The sequence below is a fragment of the Acromyrmex echinatior genome, chromosome 2 (genome assembly GCF_024713525.1).
Source record: "Acromyrmex echinatior isolate Ae372 chromosome 2, ASM2471352v2, whole genome shotgun sequence".
Taxonomy (NCBI): Eukaryota; Metazoa; Arthropoda; class Insecta; order Hymenoptera; family Formicidae; genus Acromyrmex; species Acromyrmex echinatior.
In genome coordinates this window covers 11,833,665-11,850,286 of record NC_141853.1, presented here as the reverse complement: position 1 = coordinate 11,850,286, position 16,622 = coordinate 11,833,665, and the positions used below count along the sequence as shown (strand labels likewise).

The 16,622-nt window shown below is 34.5% G+C and overlaps 1 protein-coding gene across 3 annotated transcripts in view; it reads right to left on the bottom strand.

Annotated features, from left to right (window-relative positions):
- Lapsyn (Leucine-rich repeat activity-regulated protein at synapses) overlaps positions 1 to 6,694 on the bottom strand; it is an 86,916-nt gene extending 80,222 nt beyond the window's left edge. Inside the window, exons 1-2 of one of the 3 annotated variants that reach the window (XM_087403003.1) lie at positions 5,969 to 6,694; positions 1,302 to 4,008 (exon numbers count right to left, since the gene is read on the bottom strand). Coding sequence is in view for 2 of the 3 variants with exons in the window: in XM_011057521.2 (XP_011055823.1) it covers positions 3,544 to 3,589 (46 nt within the window). In the remaining variant the exon portion in view is untranslated. The remainder of the gene's footprint in view (positions 1 to 1,301; positions 4,009 to 5,968) is intronic. The other 2 variants (XM_011057521.2, XM_087403002.1) reach the window with 2 other exon arrangements.
- Positions 6,695 to 16,622: the final 9,928 nt, after the last annotated feature.

Below are 16,622 nucleotides of genomic sequence, written 5' to 3'. Positions count from 1 at the left end.
TACAATAGCTTGTTTTGTGATATTGAAAGTTTTCAATATATATATATTTTTTAATCAATATATTTTATATCATTTTAGATGAATTTATGTAGTAAGTAGTGCTATTTAGAGAAATAAATAAACAAATAAATACAATTTTCTTACTTTTTGATTATCATGAATTATGAATTCTTTCACATTAGCGACGTTTCAACTGTTTTACATTTTGAAAACTGAAAATGTTTATCATTTTACGTTTACGAAAAGACAACAAAAATTCTGGATTAACATTACGACCATAAATGATTCTTCAATTAACTTCCGGATTTCCTGAAACAATTTTATTAGAATCGACTATAGAGAACATTGAGTAATTTACGACTTAATTATTGAACTACTTAAGATGACGGATGAAAGGAACGAATAGTAAAGCCAATTTAAACTCATTTTAAGAATGTTGCTTTTGATGTAATCTTTCCTCGTAAAATTCTATATAGTATTCTCGTGAACTTATACTTTTTACTAAAGTAAAGTACTTTGATGAACTTAAATTTGTGAAATGTATGTATAGAGTACAAAGTATTTTAAGGACAAAGGCAACTATTATAATATTAAATCGTTAATTCTATATATATAAGCCCAAATCAATTTATTTCATATAAAATTAATATTGCCGAGTTTGCAAAGAAGTCGATCGGTTATAAGTTTACGTTTCGATCATTTGATTTCGCGCTTTGCGGTAACAATTAAGGGACAGATATGAAAACTTAATTTTATCTATTCACTGTTAGATATCAAAATAGTAATAGCAACCCAATCCCTCAAGTTAAATAACACTTTGTTATTTTTAACTTCCATATGTATCAAAATTTAAATCAATTTATTTCTGTAATTATACTAAGAAAAAATATATATCCCAAATTTCAATAAATATTTATTTAAATAATATCAACTAAATATTTATTAAATATAAATATTTAAATATATATATTTATTTGATTTAACAATCACTTCATTATTAAGTAAATATTTATTTATTGTAAGTAATATTTAGTTGACAGTATTCAAATAAATATTTATTTAAATTTAGGCTATTTTTCTCTCAGTATACAATATCTCAACATAAATAAACGTACTTAATGAATATTAAATTAAATTTGAGTCATAATTTGATACATTTTTTTCAAGACCAATGGCGACCAACAGAAAAGATAACTCAAGTTTTTTTTAAGAAAATAGAGATAATGAATTTTATCTCTAATGATTCATCTGAGGGATAACGTCAAGAATTATATTTCGTAACAAAATATGATCTTACTCACCGATTGTAAGACTCACTAAATAACGAAGCAGTTTCAGAACTCGAGACACAAATTTTTCCTCTCACGAACAGGCGAAATTCGGGATTAGAGGAAAAAGCGCTTTCAACGGCACAGTTGCTTTCGCGACGCGACGCGACGCGACGCGACGCGACGTGCAGTTTCCGTAAGGTATGGCTTTTAGTTTACGTTCGTGCTAATGGTTTATTGACGCGACCGACGCGTCCAAGTTCCGACGTTTCTCCGCGGTGTAAGAAGATTACAACGTAACTTCGGCCCAAGTCGGCGGGCACGTCATCTACGTGCGCTCCCATCGACTTGGCGCTCGCGATCGAGGTACACGCAACGGTTGACGCAATCTCGTTACGTCAGTGGAAACAATTCGAGGCATTTCGTACCTCCGGAATGAGAGAGACCCGGCATGTCTGTCAGAAACATCTAGTTTCGCCGGGATCGAAATTAAATGTGTTTATCATCTCCGCCGTACGTGGGGAAGCGAAAATGTTTCCGCAACGAAATTATTAACGGAAGCATGTCATTAAAGTGACGTCGTGCGAAATCCATTTGTTGAAATTATCTATCTTGATACCGCCCTGTCTCCGCAACGCAGGGAATTCAGCAGTGCACGAGGAGGTACAAGGAACGTTTAAGAATCTACGTGACGCTCCATTTTATCTTATTAATGAAACGTCGCGAAGAGAGTAAGTCGCTGAAAAATTCTGTACGGAGAGTGTTACTTAAAGAGACGGAAGACAGGAAAAGAGTACGAGGAAAAGAGTATTATTTCCAGCTTTATCATTTTGTCCGGACAACTCAAAAAAAAAAAAATCAATTTTCCGGATATCATGTTGCTCTTCTATTGTATTATTTATTGTCCTCCGCGTGCATCGATCGCGAAATGCTCTGCGGTCTTGGAGCATCTTTTTGAGATCCGCTCTCATTCCGAAAATGCGATTTATCAACGTGGACAGACAGCGGATCCCGGGTTTCCATTTAATCACATGTGAATTGTACACGTTGTACACGTGCCATTTTTCTTATACGAAGGCGCACACTTCTCTCTTATCGTCAATTCGCTTTTAAAGAGAGAGAGAGAGAGAGATACGCGTTTCTCTTTCTGAATTAAGTACTCGTGCATTCTCGTTGATTTTTAGTTAAATATCAGTCTTGTGAATGCGTAAAATACGGAGGACGTATGAATTCCAGAATTCTACTTTTTCCGCGGCGGAATTCTTAACACTCTAAGTGAGTTAATAATGCATAAATAAATTACAAATTTACTTGCAAACATACATTTATACAGTTCTTACTTCTTTGTCATACAGTGGAGTTTGTAACGACAAATAGAATATTCGTTGCTTTTCAAATCGTACATACTTACACCTGTATATCCGCCTGTTTATTATTTATGACGTACGTCTGCAAAGCAGGTGTGCAGATGCATATGTATATAAATATATAGCTATTATGTATTCATAAGCAATATAAATCGGACTGATCATAGATCCTAAGCTTTTTGAAAAATATTCAAGTAGATCCTAAATATTAATTTAAACTTTATACTGAGAAATGTAATTCAAATCACAAATGAAATAAATCATAAATATCTCTCTTCAAGTAAACGTTACATTCTTAAATTAATTATATGTTATAATATAAATATGTTCTTTAATTTTTCTAATTAGACTTATGTCTCAATTACATACACATCAATTCATCTTACAATAATATGTATACATATATAAGGAAAGAAATGATTTTACCGAAATAAAAATTTAACTACAGATACAGATCTGTGAAAATAATTTTGTTCAACTATCAAAATAATTATATTATAGATTATAGAATAAGCTGGTTGCTAGAATATCTAAAATATTTGTAGCATTGCGCGGCAAATGTCGAGTTTCCTACATATAATTATCATTGTATTTAGACAGTCTCACAAAATTATTTTCAAATCTATCTGTACCTAGTTGAGCTTTTCAATTCATACTTCTGCAAAATTCTTTTCACATACAAACATATTTAAAACGTTTCCAAGACTTATTCACAAAACGCGCAGAATTCAACGGCAAAAATGTTACCGTTACACTAAATCTCGACAACAAAGTTTTCTATGCAAAGTTTTCTAGCCGGCAGTAGTTCGTTCCAATGCGAAATTCATTTCGAAAAATGGTGGCGACGCGACCCAAACCCAACATTCCGAGGAACGTCGTCTTTGTACGATAATGCTTTCCGTACTCACCCATTTCACTGATGGTCCATCGCCACGACTTCCCAAAGGACCGCATCGTCAGTTCAGATAGATTCAAGAAAACAGATCTCTTTCTTCCGGCTTCTTCACTCGTACGCCGCGTGAGTACCACCACCAGCTTCCCGGAGACGAGCTACAGGCTGCCGTTGAGTTCGCGAACGATCCGCACGCGCGATCTCACGCACACCATCGTAACGTACGTATTACGAGTTCGCTCGCGATATCGCGCGCGCACACGCGTCGGTAAGGACGAGGCGGAGAGGGGGGGGGGGGGGAGCGCGCGAAAAGGATGAGAAGCGAGGTGAAGTTGGCAAGGTGAAGCTTGACTTGAAACCGCGCCGTTACTCGTTTACACCGTCATCGCGGCCTTTTCCTTCTTCTCAGTTCTCCGGACTCCGGACTGGAGCGACAGTTGCGTCACTGCTTCCACGAAGTCGCCACGAACGGTGAATCGTCCTGTGTATATATATATATATATGTATATGTGTATATAAACGCACGTATATATTGCCGGCCGAGTTCCCTCTTCCTTAGCCTGTTCAAGGGCACAGACGCGGTGCGTAGTAAAAAAAGGACATTCCCCCTTGTGCGTTGCGGTCCGCGCGCGTTTCGTTTCGTTTCGTTTCGTTTCGGCCAGTGTCTTTCAACCGGCGGAGCACAGCGACGCGCGTCCTTTCTACAGTTTTTTTTACTTTCCCGCTCGCTACGACATTTTTACGATTTGAATTTTAATCTTGCTACAAATTAGCGAAAGAAACAACTATTTTACCGTGCCGAGTTCGCGACAAGCTTTAAAACTGTTTTTACAGACAATTCATTCACAGAAACCGACGACAATTATTAATTGATTCTTTTTTTTTTTTTTTTTTGAAAGGTGATTCAACAACTTTTTGATTCGTCGCTGAATTTCTTCGCTTAAACTCTCTCTTTCTCGGCCTTGATAAAAAGGAAGTAGATTTTGTTTTTCAAAGGAAGAGAGTCGAGAAAATTAAGTTTACCAGTGTTCGAATCCGAAAAGGAATTGAAAAACTCCGGGTTTCGTCTGCAATTTTCGAATGAAGTTAACGAGAAGTTAGCGCCCGAAGAAGTTCCTCGCGAATTTTCGTAATCGAGCGAGTCTCGACGCGAATTTCAGGCGGTTAACTCGGCCGATTGATTCCCCGTGATATTCACTGGTGCGAATCGAAAGTTTACGATTAGAAATCGACCGCTCGCACGTGGATATGAATTGCGAATTTGGTGACAGGCCAAGCCGATAATCGCAAATCGATCTATTCGGCAGTTACTCTTCGAACAGATTGCGAAAATTATGCACGTTTGATGTATTCCGCGACGTGTGTATCCGATATTTTTTTTTTTTTCAAAATACGTCACCGAGTTTATTTTCAAGATCAACCATCGAGTCACGTTTCCGATCGACTTCTCGTATTGGCCTCGTTTTAATATTTATTTATTTTATATTGATCGGGAAGATCGACTCGTCGAAAATGAAACAGAAATAAAAAGAGATCGAAAAGATAGAGACTATCAATATTCTCGAGCCGGATTTCTAATCTAGTGTCTCTATATTTTTATTAACGTAGATTAATTTCAATCTCGGTTTTTAATTTAATTTTTATCTTCTAGTTCTAAAAATTAAAAAAAGATAAGAAGTAAATTAATCCGAAATTAAAATTAATCCACGGTGCTAGAAATGGGCCAATCATTTCTCTACCAACCGTGGACTATTTAATTTTCTAATTCTTTTATCTTCTAATTCTAACAGTTTAATCTATCTTGTTCTTAATACTTTATTTCTTTTTAATTCTTAGAATTAGAAGAAAATGAAAAGTAGATAATTAGAAAAGGATAAAAAATAAGTAGAAAATGACGGAACGAATTAACTGGAGTTTACAGTTAGTCTACATTAATAGAAAGGACACCAAGCCTATTTTTAATCTCGGGTCAATTTACACAAGTATCTTTTTCTAATTCTCAGAACTAGAAGAAGATAAAAAGTAAGTTCAACCAAGATTAATCTACATTATAAGAGAAACACTAGAAACGGATATAAGGACTCCATTACAGCCAATCGGCCGTCAGTCAAGTAAAGTTTACGGAAGATCGTCCACGTCGAACTTCAAAATGGAGAATTCGTTAGCACGCACAAAAGCAATTTTCTCGCGTCTTTCTCGGCAACTTAAACGGCCACGGTTCAATTCGTGCTCACAATGCTTCAAGAATCATTTCATCCTTATTGTTTATCAAACAAAGACAAATAATGTTCACGAACGTTGTGAGCGTTAATCGGACCGCAACCGTTATCGAGCAATCGCGAAATCAACACTCGGACGGCGCGTCACCATAAAATAAACTCCAAGCAGAATGAAATAAGAATATAATCACAAAAACGTAAACATAACATATATACACGTACACACAGCCGTACACCTACCGACGCTGTATCTCTGGATAGGTTAAAATTGCCGCTGTCAACCGAGCGTCTTGCCGCTTCGCAACGTACGTTATAATCGCCAAACTGACGGGACGATTAAATCAGTTTCCACGTAAACACGTAAAGACTTCTCGTAGAAACGTTATCTCGCTCGAGTACGAAGCTACCTCGACGGCGTCTCGCGTGCAACTGCGAGCGCCGCTCGTGGAATCGGGACTCCCTCGAATGCCCTCGATCGGTGGCTTCGCCGAACTCTTTCTCTCTCTCTCTCTTTCTTTCTCTCTCTTGCCTCGCGCGCTTTTTTCTCGCGATTTTCTGCGAAATACGCGCGGCTGAGGTTGGGTAAAAGATGAAAGATCGCGATTTTCCACCTAAATCCCTCTCTCCGAATCCTACGAGGATTCCACAACGACGCGATCGGCAAGATAAACTTACGAAAGAAACGAGAAGAAAGTACGACACGCCACAGCTGACTCCGACCGAGTCTCACGCTCGACTGTGCGACTCGTCGCAGCCGCAACACGACCGGCGCTCGGCGCTCCTGCCGTTCTTCACCCTCACGTTATGAACGTTACGGTGTTACGGTACGCTCGGCCGGCGAGCCCTTAGCCCACGCTACGCGTCCCTACGAGCCTAACGTACCACCAAGGGCGCCGAGGGTAGCCGAGGGCTCCTACGTAAGCTGCGTAGAAGGGCTGCCACGAGGGAGGAGCGTTTTATGTGAGTTGGGGCAGCGGGACACGGCGTCGTTTGGAACAGTGTTTCTCAAAGTTGTTCGTATCTCGGAAAACTCTCGGGAACAATGACACGAAACAAGTCTTCTACGCAGTTTGTTACGAAATTGATCGAATCGGTCGTTTCGCCTCGATATATCACGCTGGCTCTTGTGTTACACAAATATATAATAGAGATTTATTCTTATTTTAAATATGAAACGCCAGTACGGTCTGAATATTAAGATGTTGAACTATTTTATGTATTATATATTCATTTAAATGAATTAATTTCAGAAATTATAATTGCGTGCTGATATGGTTGTCGGATTTTCAACGCAATCAATATGAAATATTAATAATCCTCCCAAATTTCTCAAATTTAGTCTTAAAAAATTGTAATAAACTTATTGCGAAAAATATTTTATTCAATATTTATTCATATTTTATTCTCAAATTTAATCTTAAAAAATTGTAATAAACTTATTGCGAAAAATATTTTATTCTTTTCACGCGATACCTCCGAATGATCCTATAAATAATAGATAAATATTAGTTTTAACAGATAAATGTTGGTTTCTGAAAATTATTTGAAACGTTTAGAAAAGAAATCGCTCCCTTGCTTCAAAAGTGATACAATTTGAAAAATTAAATTTATTTCTTATAGAAAAGAGAAAAAATGATTTTTCAACTTGACAAAAATTATTTCTGTTACTAATAAAATAATATTGACAAAAGAATGTCATTTTTGTTTCATAACTAGTCATCCTTTTGAAAAAGCTATTCCTTTTGAATTGCAATAGTCACTATTTTAAACCACTCTTTTTGTGACGATTTTGACGATTTTTTTAAATTATCCTTTTTTTAATTGTGATGATTTTTTATAAAGTTAAATTATAAGTTCACTTTTTTATTGATAGAGTAATATTTACTTAATTTATTCATGATAATAATTAATAACTCGAAAATTGTGTTCTTTGTTTGTGTCATTTTTGAAGTGAGGGAGCGAAATCATTATATAAATTATTACACAATTCACTGTGGCAAATGATTCGTTTCCTGTGTAATTAGTTAAACCAATAATGTGTCATTTTGTTAATTTATTTTTAATTATATATATTTTGAACTACTCCTTGTTTTAGGTGATTTCGATGTTATTATATATTATATATATATATATATATATATATATCCTGGATCAGAATAAATCTGTGGACTTAATTCTAACATAATGAAAATCATAAAAGAATGTTCCCAAATTTCGTGCCCGTCCAATACACAAGCGTTTTTCCACGCATATTGAATGAGATATGTTTACGAATGGATTTTGCGAATGTAATACAGGGCCGTTGTTGCCCCGTTGTTGACAGCCAACAACGATTCTGCAATAAACGAAATTCGAAGCGGAAGTGTTCATAAAACCATGGGGCGGATTTATATTCATAACAGTTTTTTGTTTATTTTGTTCCCTGAAATAGGGATATGATATGCATAGGGTGTTCTGTAAACATACATCAACAGTGATAAAAATAAATTTAAATTGGGAATCTTCAGTGAAATGAAGTTGAAAAGAAGTTTCACGTTCATAACTGTTATATAATCTTAAAGACTGACAGAAATTGAAACTGAGAAAAACGTTAAATTTCCATCTAACAAGTTCAAGTGAATTCCAAGAGAATTTTAATAACTTGCGTTTTATTTCGTTCCCCCGTTATTATGGAAACCGTCAAATTATTGTATAATTAATGACAGAGTGTGAATCATTTCCACGGGCGATAATATCTGTCATACGCGATTTAATATAGCAATTAATTTCGGGAATGTTTTCATAAATCTTGTACGAAATTCATAACGGATAATATAATACGCTTATACATCGCCTAACAGTAGGACAATTTAAAGGATCTATCTAAAGGATCTATCTGCGATCTTGATTTGCCACATTAATTAAAATCCAGGTGCCGGGACTCACGTTTCTGACAGGCCAATTGAAATTTCGTGGCGGTAGTCAAGCTAGCGGGAAAATTTTAATTTTCCACGAAACTTTTCAGATGTATGCAAAGTGGCGTGAGATGTAAGTTCAGCAAGTTTTCATTTATCCGTGAAAATGGATTTCAAAGATGGCACCGCCATCCTGCGAATGTAGATTCACGGTACTCACTTTCGTGCCCGCAAATTGAAAGTTAGCTAGAAAAAAAGAAAAGAAAAAAAAAGAGAGATGCCACGGCTTGGAGACCCATCAGGGCAAACAGACTCTGGATAAATTATCCACTTGTTTTGCCTCGTTACGCAAAAATTGTTACTTATTTTAAGAGCAATCATTCCATCGTTAACCTCGATTGTTTTCCTATTTGGTTTTAACAACGGAATGTTAGGTGCAGGATGGTCCATTCGCTTCTTGCATCCTGAGTACTCTCCTTCTATAAATTCGCAAGAAAATATTTCAGAGCGATTTTTAAAATGTTTTCATGCGAATTTAAAATTGAGGAGAACGGAAATTACGGAAAAAAAAAAGCAAATAAATTGATTTTCACATAATCGAAAAATGTCTCGCGTAAAATTTAATTAAAATAAATTTGTACCGTACTTTATTATATGAATATAAATTTGCAGTATATTTACATGCGTATATTATAGAAAGAGAATATATGAAAATAAAAGAATATATAAAAATCATGAAATAATTATTTTTTTCTGATAATTAGCTATTATTTTGTCAGAAAGGACGAAATGTTTATGAATTATAATTAATTACAAATCATATGCACACACATATACATATACACTGAAAAAAATATTGGTCGCTGCAACAATTTAGATAGTAAAATATGATAGTAATATATAATATTTTTATATGGCTGCAACAACGAGTTTTTGATTGTAACAGCAAATTTTTAGTTGCGTTATCTGCAACGTCAGTATATGATTTCGATAGGCTAACACAACTAAAAATTTGCTGTTACAACCAAAAAGTTGCTGTAGCCATATAAAAATGCTATGCATTTTGCTATATATTTTACAAATGCTATATATTTTATTATTTAAATTGTTACAGTAAGTAACCAATCTTTTCTTTCAGTGTATATTAATAGTGAAAATGTCTTTTATCTCTGTATAAAATAGGGAGGACAATATAAACAGAATAATCGATGAACAGGGCCACGCCAATTTAAACAAGAAAATTTTTTTAATTAAATAAAGAATAACGTTTAAAATTCAGTATTAATGTTCTGGCATTACATCTCAGAATTCTACAGTTTTAAGAATCTTTGTGATATCGCTAAATTTTATAATTGCATTTAGTACTCAATTTTTTCAATTAATTTGGATCTAACTTTAATCAGCAGTTGTAAAAGGAACATGAAGCATGTATACATTACTATTTTACATTAAATTTTTACACTATATCAACCTATTGTATATTTGAGAAAAAATTCACGGTATAATAGACCTCATATGATTATTATGTGACTTATGTAAATTAGACTAACATCAAGTTCCGAAGTTGTTTGTATTTAGACCGTTTCCTACTGTAATTCCTCTTGTCAACATGCAAGTACAACATGCGCTTTTTATATTTTAATTTGTGAACATCTTGCGTAGTTACCGGTAATAACATTTTTAAATTTATTATTTAACATTGAAAAAAATGATCCGATAGAGGTCGAAATGTCTGTACAAAATTTAGATTGTTGATAAAAATAGTTTTACTCACATAATAACTTTGAGTGATTCATAATCCCATATTATATTATTTAAGAAAATTTTTATCAAATAACAGAACATTAAATTTCTATAAAATGTCACTTTGTTTGCAATATGCAAGTACATATACACTCTAACATTAACATAATGTATATATACGTTATATTGCTTTTGTGAGTTATAACTAACAAGCGCTTTTATCCTTCCGTTGTTCTCTTCACTACCCACTGTTATAATCCAGACATTATTGCATTTCCAACAGAGCTCAGAATGCAAGAGACGGCTTTTTATTTAACGTTTCACATTGCGTGGTGATTTATGACGCTGCTAGAAACAAAAAGCGATCACCTGCGGATAAAAAAAGGCAGTTGAAATGAATTACCTTTTGGATAAACTTCAAACAAACGTCCAACTATTTCGTGCCCTGGCACTCCTCGCGTGGCAAAATGTCGCATCGCGATGAGAATTGCCTTTCGGGTGTCTAGCGGTTGCGGATAACGTATAATATCAAATTAATTTTTTCGCTGCCGTTTCATTTAATTTTTATCCGCTCATGCGGATTACATCGTCGACGCTAAAAGGGATATAGGCGATCGTTTGCGTTGGAAAGTAACGACGGGCGTAAAGGACTGGCGCGGCAAGTCGGAGGAAGCGGATCGGCAGCAACTTTGCACAGTGTATACCGGACTTTCCACGATTTTCTCGAATTGGAATTGGCAATGAAGCTACCTCGGCACCACAAGATAGCTCTCGTGGGGAAGCGACATGTAATTAATCCTCCAAATGGGCGGTAGAGTAACCGTCTCAAAAGAGAGAGAGTCTGGATGGTGTGCGATACGACCGTCGTCGAAGGATGCTAATAATATTACAATATCAGGACACTTTTTATCGACGTGATGCTTCGAAAGTTGATAATGCGAGAGGATTTAAAGAATTTAAAGGGCCGGAATAATGAAAGCCGGACTCGGGACTGTTCCTGATTGATAAATAAAAAATTTACTCTGTTTATAGATTTTTCAAGAGACGGACGATTAGAGAGATGTCGATGTTGCGCCGTTCGTGCGAGCAGATGAACCACGCGCGAATCGATAAGTCCATTTCCCGGGATAGAAATTCGTAATGACGATTGAGACACGGCTCTCTTGAGATTTAGAGAAATCTCGATTTTCGACGAAAAAAATAAAATAAAATAAAACCGACGCCGGAAAGTGCGTCATGACGTCACGCTCTAAGTCGCTAGGTGACATCGCTTATCGCGATCCAAGATTAATGCCGTGTATCGCGACCGCTCTGTCGATTTTATTCAGGTACGATACATTCTTCCATGATTTATAAAGTACAAATGGAAGCAGGATTTACTGCTGCAGCTTTCCCTGCGAGCCGTTGTTGAAAGTCGTAGTGTTGCCGTAAGTCATCATATTTTATTACGTCGTTAATAATAATTATGCAAAATACTGATGTATATATGTTCGATGTGACGTTATTTATATAAACAAACAGACTTGTACAGAAAGTATGATTAAAAAAGTAACGAATTTTAATAATTAAATTACATTGCGTCACTCTTATAAAATTAGCAAGATCGATCTCCTTTCGTACGAATTTAAACCGAAATCTGCATCGCGATTAAGATATTGTGACTAAATATCGCTATTGCGATTCTCCCAATGTGCGAACATTCATCGAATAAAATCGAATAATAATTGATATTGTCATCATTATATTCAATAACAATAATTAAATTATCATTAATAATATCATTACACATTAAGGACTCTATTTCCTTTTAAAATGTATGTACAATATATTAATGTAGGTACTTCAATTGTTTACGCAAAATTTATTATGCATCATAACACTTGACGTTAATACAAGTAACCAGTTAATGTAATTAGTTAGCTAATTATAGTGCTGTTTGATTACGCGCTTTTACAAGGTTTATTAGCGGAAATGCGTTTGTTTACGATTCTGTTACATCCATCAAAATACTTGACATTAATATATGAGCACAACTTTCTGTTAAGGACAATCGATCACGGGTGATATTCGATCATCGTGACGATACTTTACTATTTCTTTTTTCCCCATACTTGTTCGAAGATCATATATTCTTGGGTATATGACGAGCCGAAATAGGAACGCTTCTACAGGGACTTTCCTTAGAGGGTTTCGCGCAGAGGCATGAATAATACATCCTTTTTGGAGGGATACGTTGGCTTTACTACTCGTTCCCTGCTGACTTTAATGTTTTTCGGGAAGGAAGGGGTTTCCTTTTACGAGCCAATAACGAGGAGTTCGTGGAAGGTCGATACGAGGTCGCGACGCCCTTTGTATAATTGCGAAACGTAATTTATTTACGGTTTACACAGTCGTGGTGCATCTTCCTCGCGCCGCGTATTACGACATATTACTCTCCCGTATGTACGTGTTTAATATCAATCTCGCTACTTGATTAAATATCCCCATCGAACGCGATAGCGCGGAAATTACCCGCGGCGTTGTTCGATACGACTCGCGTTAGATGGAAAAAAAAAACACCTGCGCAATTATCGCGTCACTTTTTTTTGAGTCGCTCGCGTTAATAAACTGTAAATTGCAAATTTTATATTAATCACCAGTCGTCGATCGATTTCCGTTCAGTCGGCCTACCGTCAGTAATTTCCCTATATATTCGTGAAAGGCTCGAAATGAACTTGTGACCTGTAATATACATGAAAAAAAAAAAAAAAAAATTATACGGAAATGTAGAATTACAAAGTTGAATACTATTAAATATCAGCAAGCAATGATAATTCAATCATTTGAGGTAAATAACACTTTCTTAGTTTTAACTTTCATGTGTCTAAATATAAATCGATTTTTATTTACCATTTCTATGGTTTGTTTCAACGTAAACAATGTCCAAATTAATACATGAACTTAGTTAGTAAATAATAAATTAAATTGAAATCAAATTTAATATATTTTGTAAATTAAATAGTTTAATTTCATTATTTTAGTTAAATTAATGACATATTGAATAGAAGCAGTGGCGACCTACAGAAATAATTAAAAATAACTCAAATTGGATATAATTTGACATTATAAACAGTGAAAAGAGACAGATATCATCACGTTTTCTTAATTTTAGGTTCGCGTACAACAAGAAAACCAAACTTTATCCGTAAAGAGTTTATTGTTGATTCTGAAATGTGAAAATTTTAGAAAATCTTAGTCTTCTATAATAATCTTTTTCGTCATTACAGAATCTACATCTTTTGGCTCCTGACTTAAGATGTCCGAAAGTTGCTACAATCTCCGATTGCCATTGTTGCTCGTTATCATATATTTTCCAATGACGTTTGTATCCACTTGTGTCACTAAATGGCATCCTTTGTTTATCCATTTGGTGCATCTGTACCAAATCTGTACATTTTCGGAGGATCCGGAATAAAAAAGGGGAAGAACAAGGACCGTCATCGTTTCATACATTTGAAATTCTTTTTTCTTGCGTGTCGCGTGAATTTCAGGAAGCGTCTTTGACTTGGAAGTAGTGTATATATTGAATACACCGGGGTTAAAATGGATAGCAAAATGTGTTTTACGCGGCGGAGCGAGAAAGAGGAGAGGAGGAGGAGGAGAAAAGGAAATAAGAATTCCCTGTCGGCACCGGGAAGCTGCCCTCCCTCCGGATATTTCTTTCTCTGGCAGTCTGACAAGCGGAGAATTTTCATTCCGCGTGTGCGCGCGCCTTAGTACCTAAGGTAATATTCCTCGCGGCACCGGCTACTCTTGAGATATTAATTCTTAATCTGTCATCCTGAAGAGATCCGGTCGGTCGATCTCGCGCCAAGATTTTCTTCGCGCTCGACGCGATGCGGTTTATTAAATCTCGTCGGTCGTCAATATCACGTAGTTTTATATGTATAAGTAGTTATATATATGTATATGTATATATATATATATATATATATACACACGTGTATACACACACACATACACACACACACATACGTCAATATCACGTAGTTATATATATACTTATATATAAGTGTTTTTGACAAATGTCTTTTATGTATCTTGATTGCTGAAATGAATCAAATCGGTGGCAATAATATTAATTAAAAATGATTATACTATACATATTTTTTATTTAGCTTTTTGTCTTCGCTTTCTCTTTCTCTCTACAATGAATTATTAATGTGTAATAATTTCCTCCAACTTTGTTTGTCGAAAGTAACACAATTAGAAAAGTATAATTTTTTATTATCATTTACTTATGCTCGAGTATTAAGCAGAGAAAGATTTTGAACAATGATTATAGTATGGAACAAGGAAAATGTTTAAGATATTAGACGCGTGTGGCAATACTTATTAAATCATTGGTAAGTTTATCTATACATGAGAGATCTCTCCATACTGAAAGATTTAGAAGCAATTTTGTTTATAAGTTATTGTGCATTTTATTGTATCAATTTTGAAAAAGCTGATCTCTTTTATAAATGTAAAGTTTTCATATGTCAAAAATAAAAAATAAAAATTTGTAATTTAAAATGTATAATTAATAAACATATTTCTTTTTAAATATTTCTGGCCAATACCACTTTCTAATTTACGAAAATTGTAAAATGTAATGATATTTAAAAATATAAAAATCTTGTGTTTTAAGTAAAAATAAAAATTCGTCAAAATCATTACGACTCACAAAGGATGATTTAAAAATATTTGTCACTACTAAAAAAGAGAGAAGGATTCTTTTTAAGGATTGCGAAACGAAAAATAACATAACATATTTGATGATGTTAACCCATAACATTTATGTAACATAAAATATCTAAAAGAATGTCTTTTAGATGTCTTGTATCTAAAAGACATCTTTTAGGTATCTTATTATACAACACGCATATGTTATCTGGGTAAGAATACATTCTTTTTATCGATAAGCACATTGATAAAGCAACAGCTAATAGAACACGAATACATTTTAGTGTTGATACAATAATTTTCTATCAAATTAAAAAATAGCTTTCCTCTTTTCTGAAGCTTAATTTTTTTTAGCTGGCCTTTTACAATGATATGATAATATATATGATATGAGGAATATCCCTCAAAAGAGAGATAAGATTATTTGTATCAACACTAAAATGTATTCGTTTACGAAAACATTTTGTGTTCTATTGGAGCTGAGTTCTATCGGAGCTGTTGCTTTATTAATATTTGCTATTTTTGCTCTTGACAGTGATTATTCCCCGTTAATCTAACGGCCCCAAGTGTCAAAGTTTATCGCACGAAGAGTAACGTACTTCCCAGAAACTCCTCCTTTGGCGCACTTGTTGCTCAAATAGTGGATATCGAGAGACGTATCGTCGTCACCCACGTGTTTATCGTACAAAAACCCACGTTTAAGCTTATTACCTTATACATATATATATATATATATATATATATATATATACACGCACATTGCAATTCACAATGCAAATGTAATGTCGCGTGTTCGAAGCAAAAAGGAAAGATACGTATATAACTTTTTCATGCGATTTTAAGTTGGAAAGTTTTTAATCGACTCGCTTACGTGGCTGAGGCGTGTTGCTTTGAAGTAAAAATTTCTTAACGACTTCTTTTAGAAACTGCTCACCACAGAAATAGGATCCCGGAAGTACCTAACTCTCGAGGGAATGACTTAGACTCCATAGTAAAACGAGAAGAGCATCAGATGTGCTCTCCCGTTTTAATGGTGCATCCTTTGACGAATCTGTGGCTGGGCTTTTTGCAAAAATTTAATGAGAAACTAATGTTCTAATTTTCAACATTAAATACTTTTGTAATTAAGACGAGTGATGTGTATGTATATATATATATATATATATATATATACATATATATATATATATACATATATATAAAGTAACTAGACCCGGTCTACTTAAATTTTGAAATTTTTTTCTAATTTTTTGCTAAGTTCAAAATTGAAAACTGATAACCAGGTTCAAAATAGGAAACATTTCCGAACATAAAAAAAGTTACAATCGATATGTGTACACTTAGTATACTTAGGTTGTATTCTGTCTTACAAAGAGTTTCTCTTTAATTATAAACAAAACGTCGTGACGAAAATATAAATTAAATATAATAAGTAAAGTATAAATACAGTGTTACAACACTATATAGAAATTAATAACAATCTCTTGATAGATATAGGAAGCAATTACTTATCTATATATACGAAACATTAAATC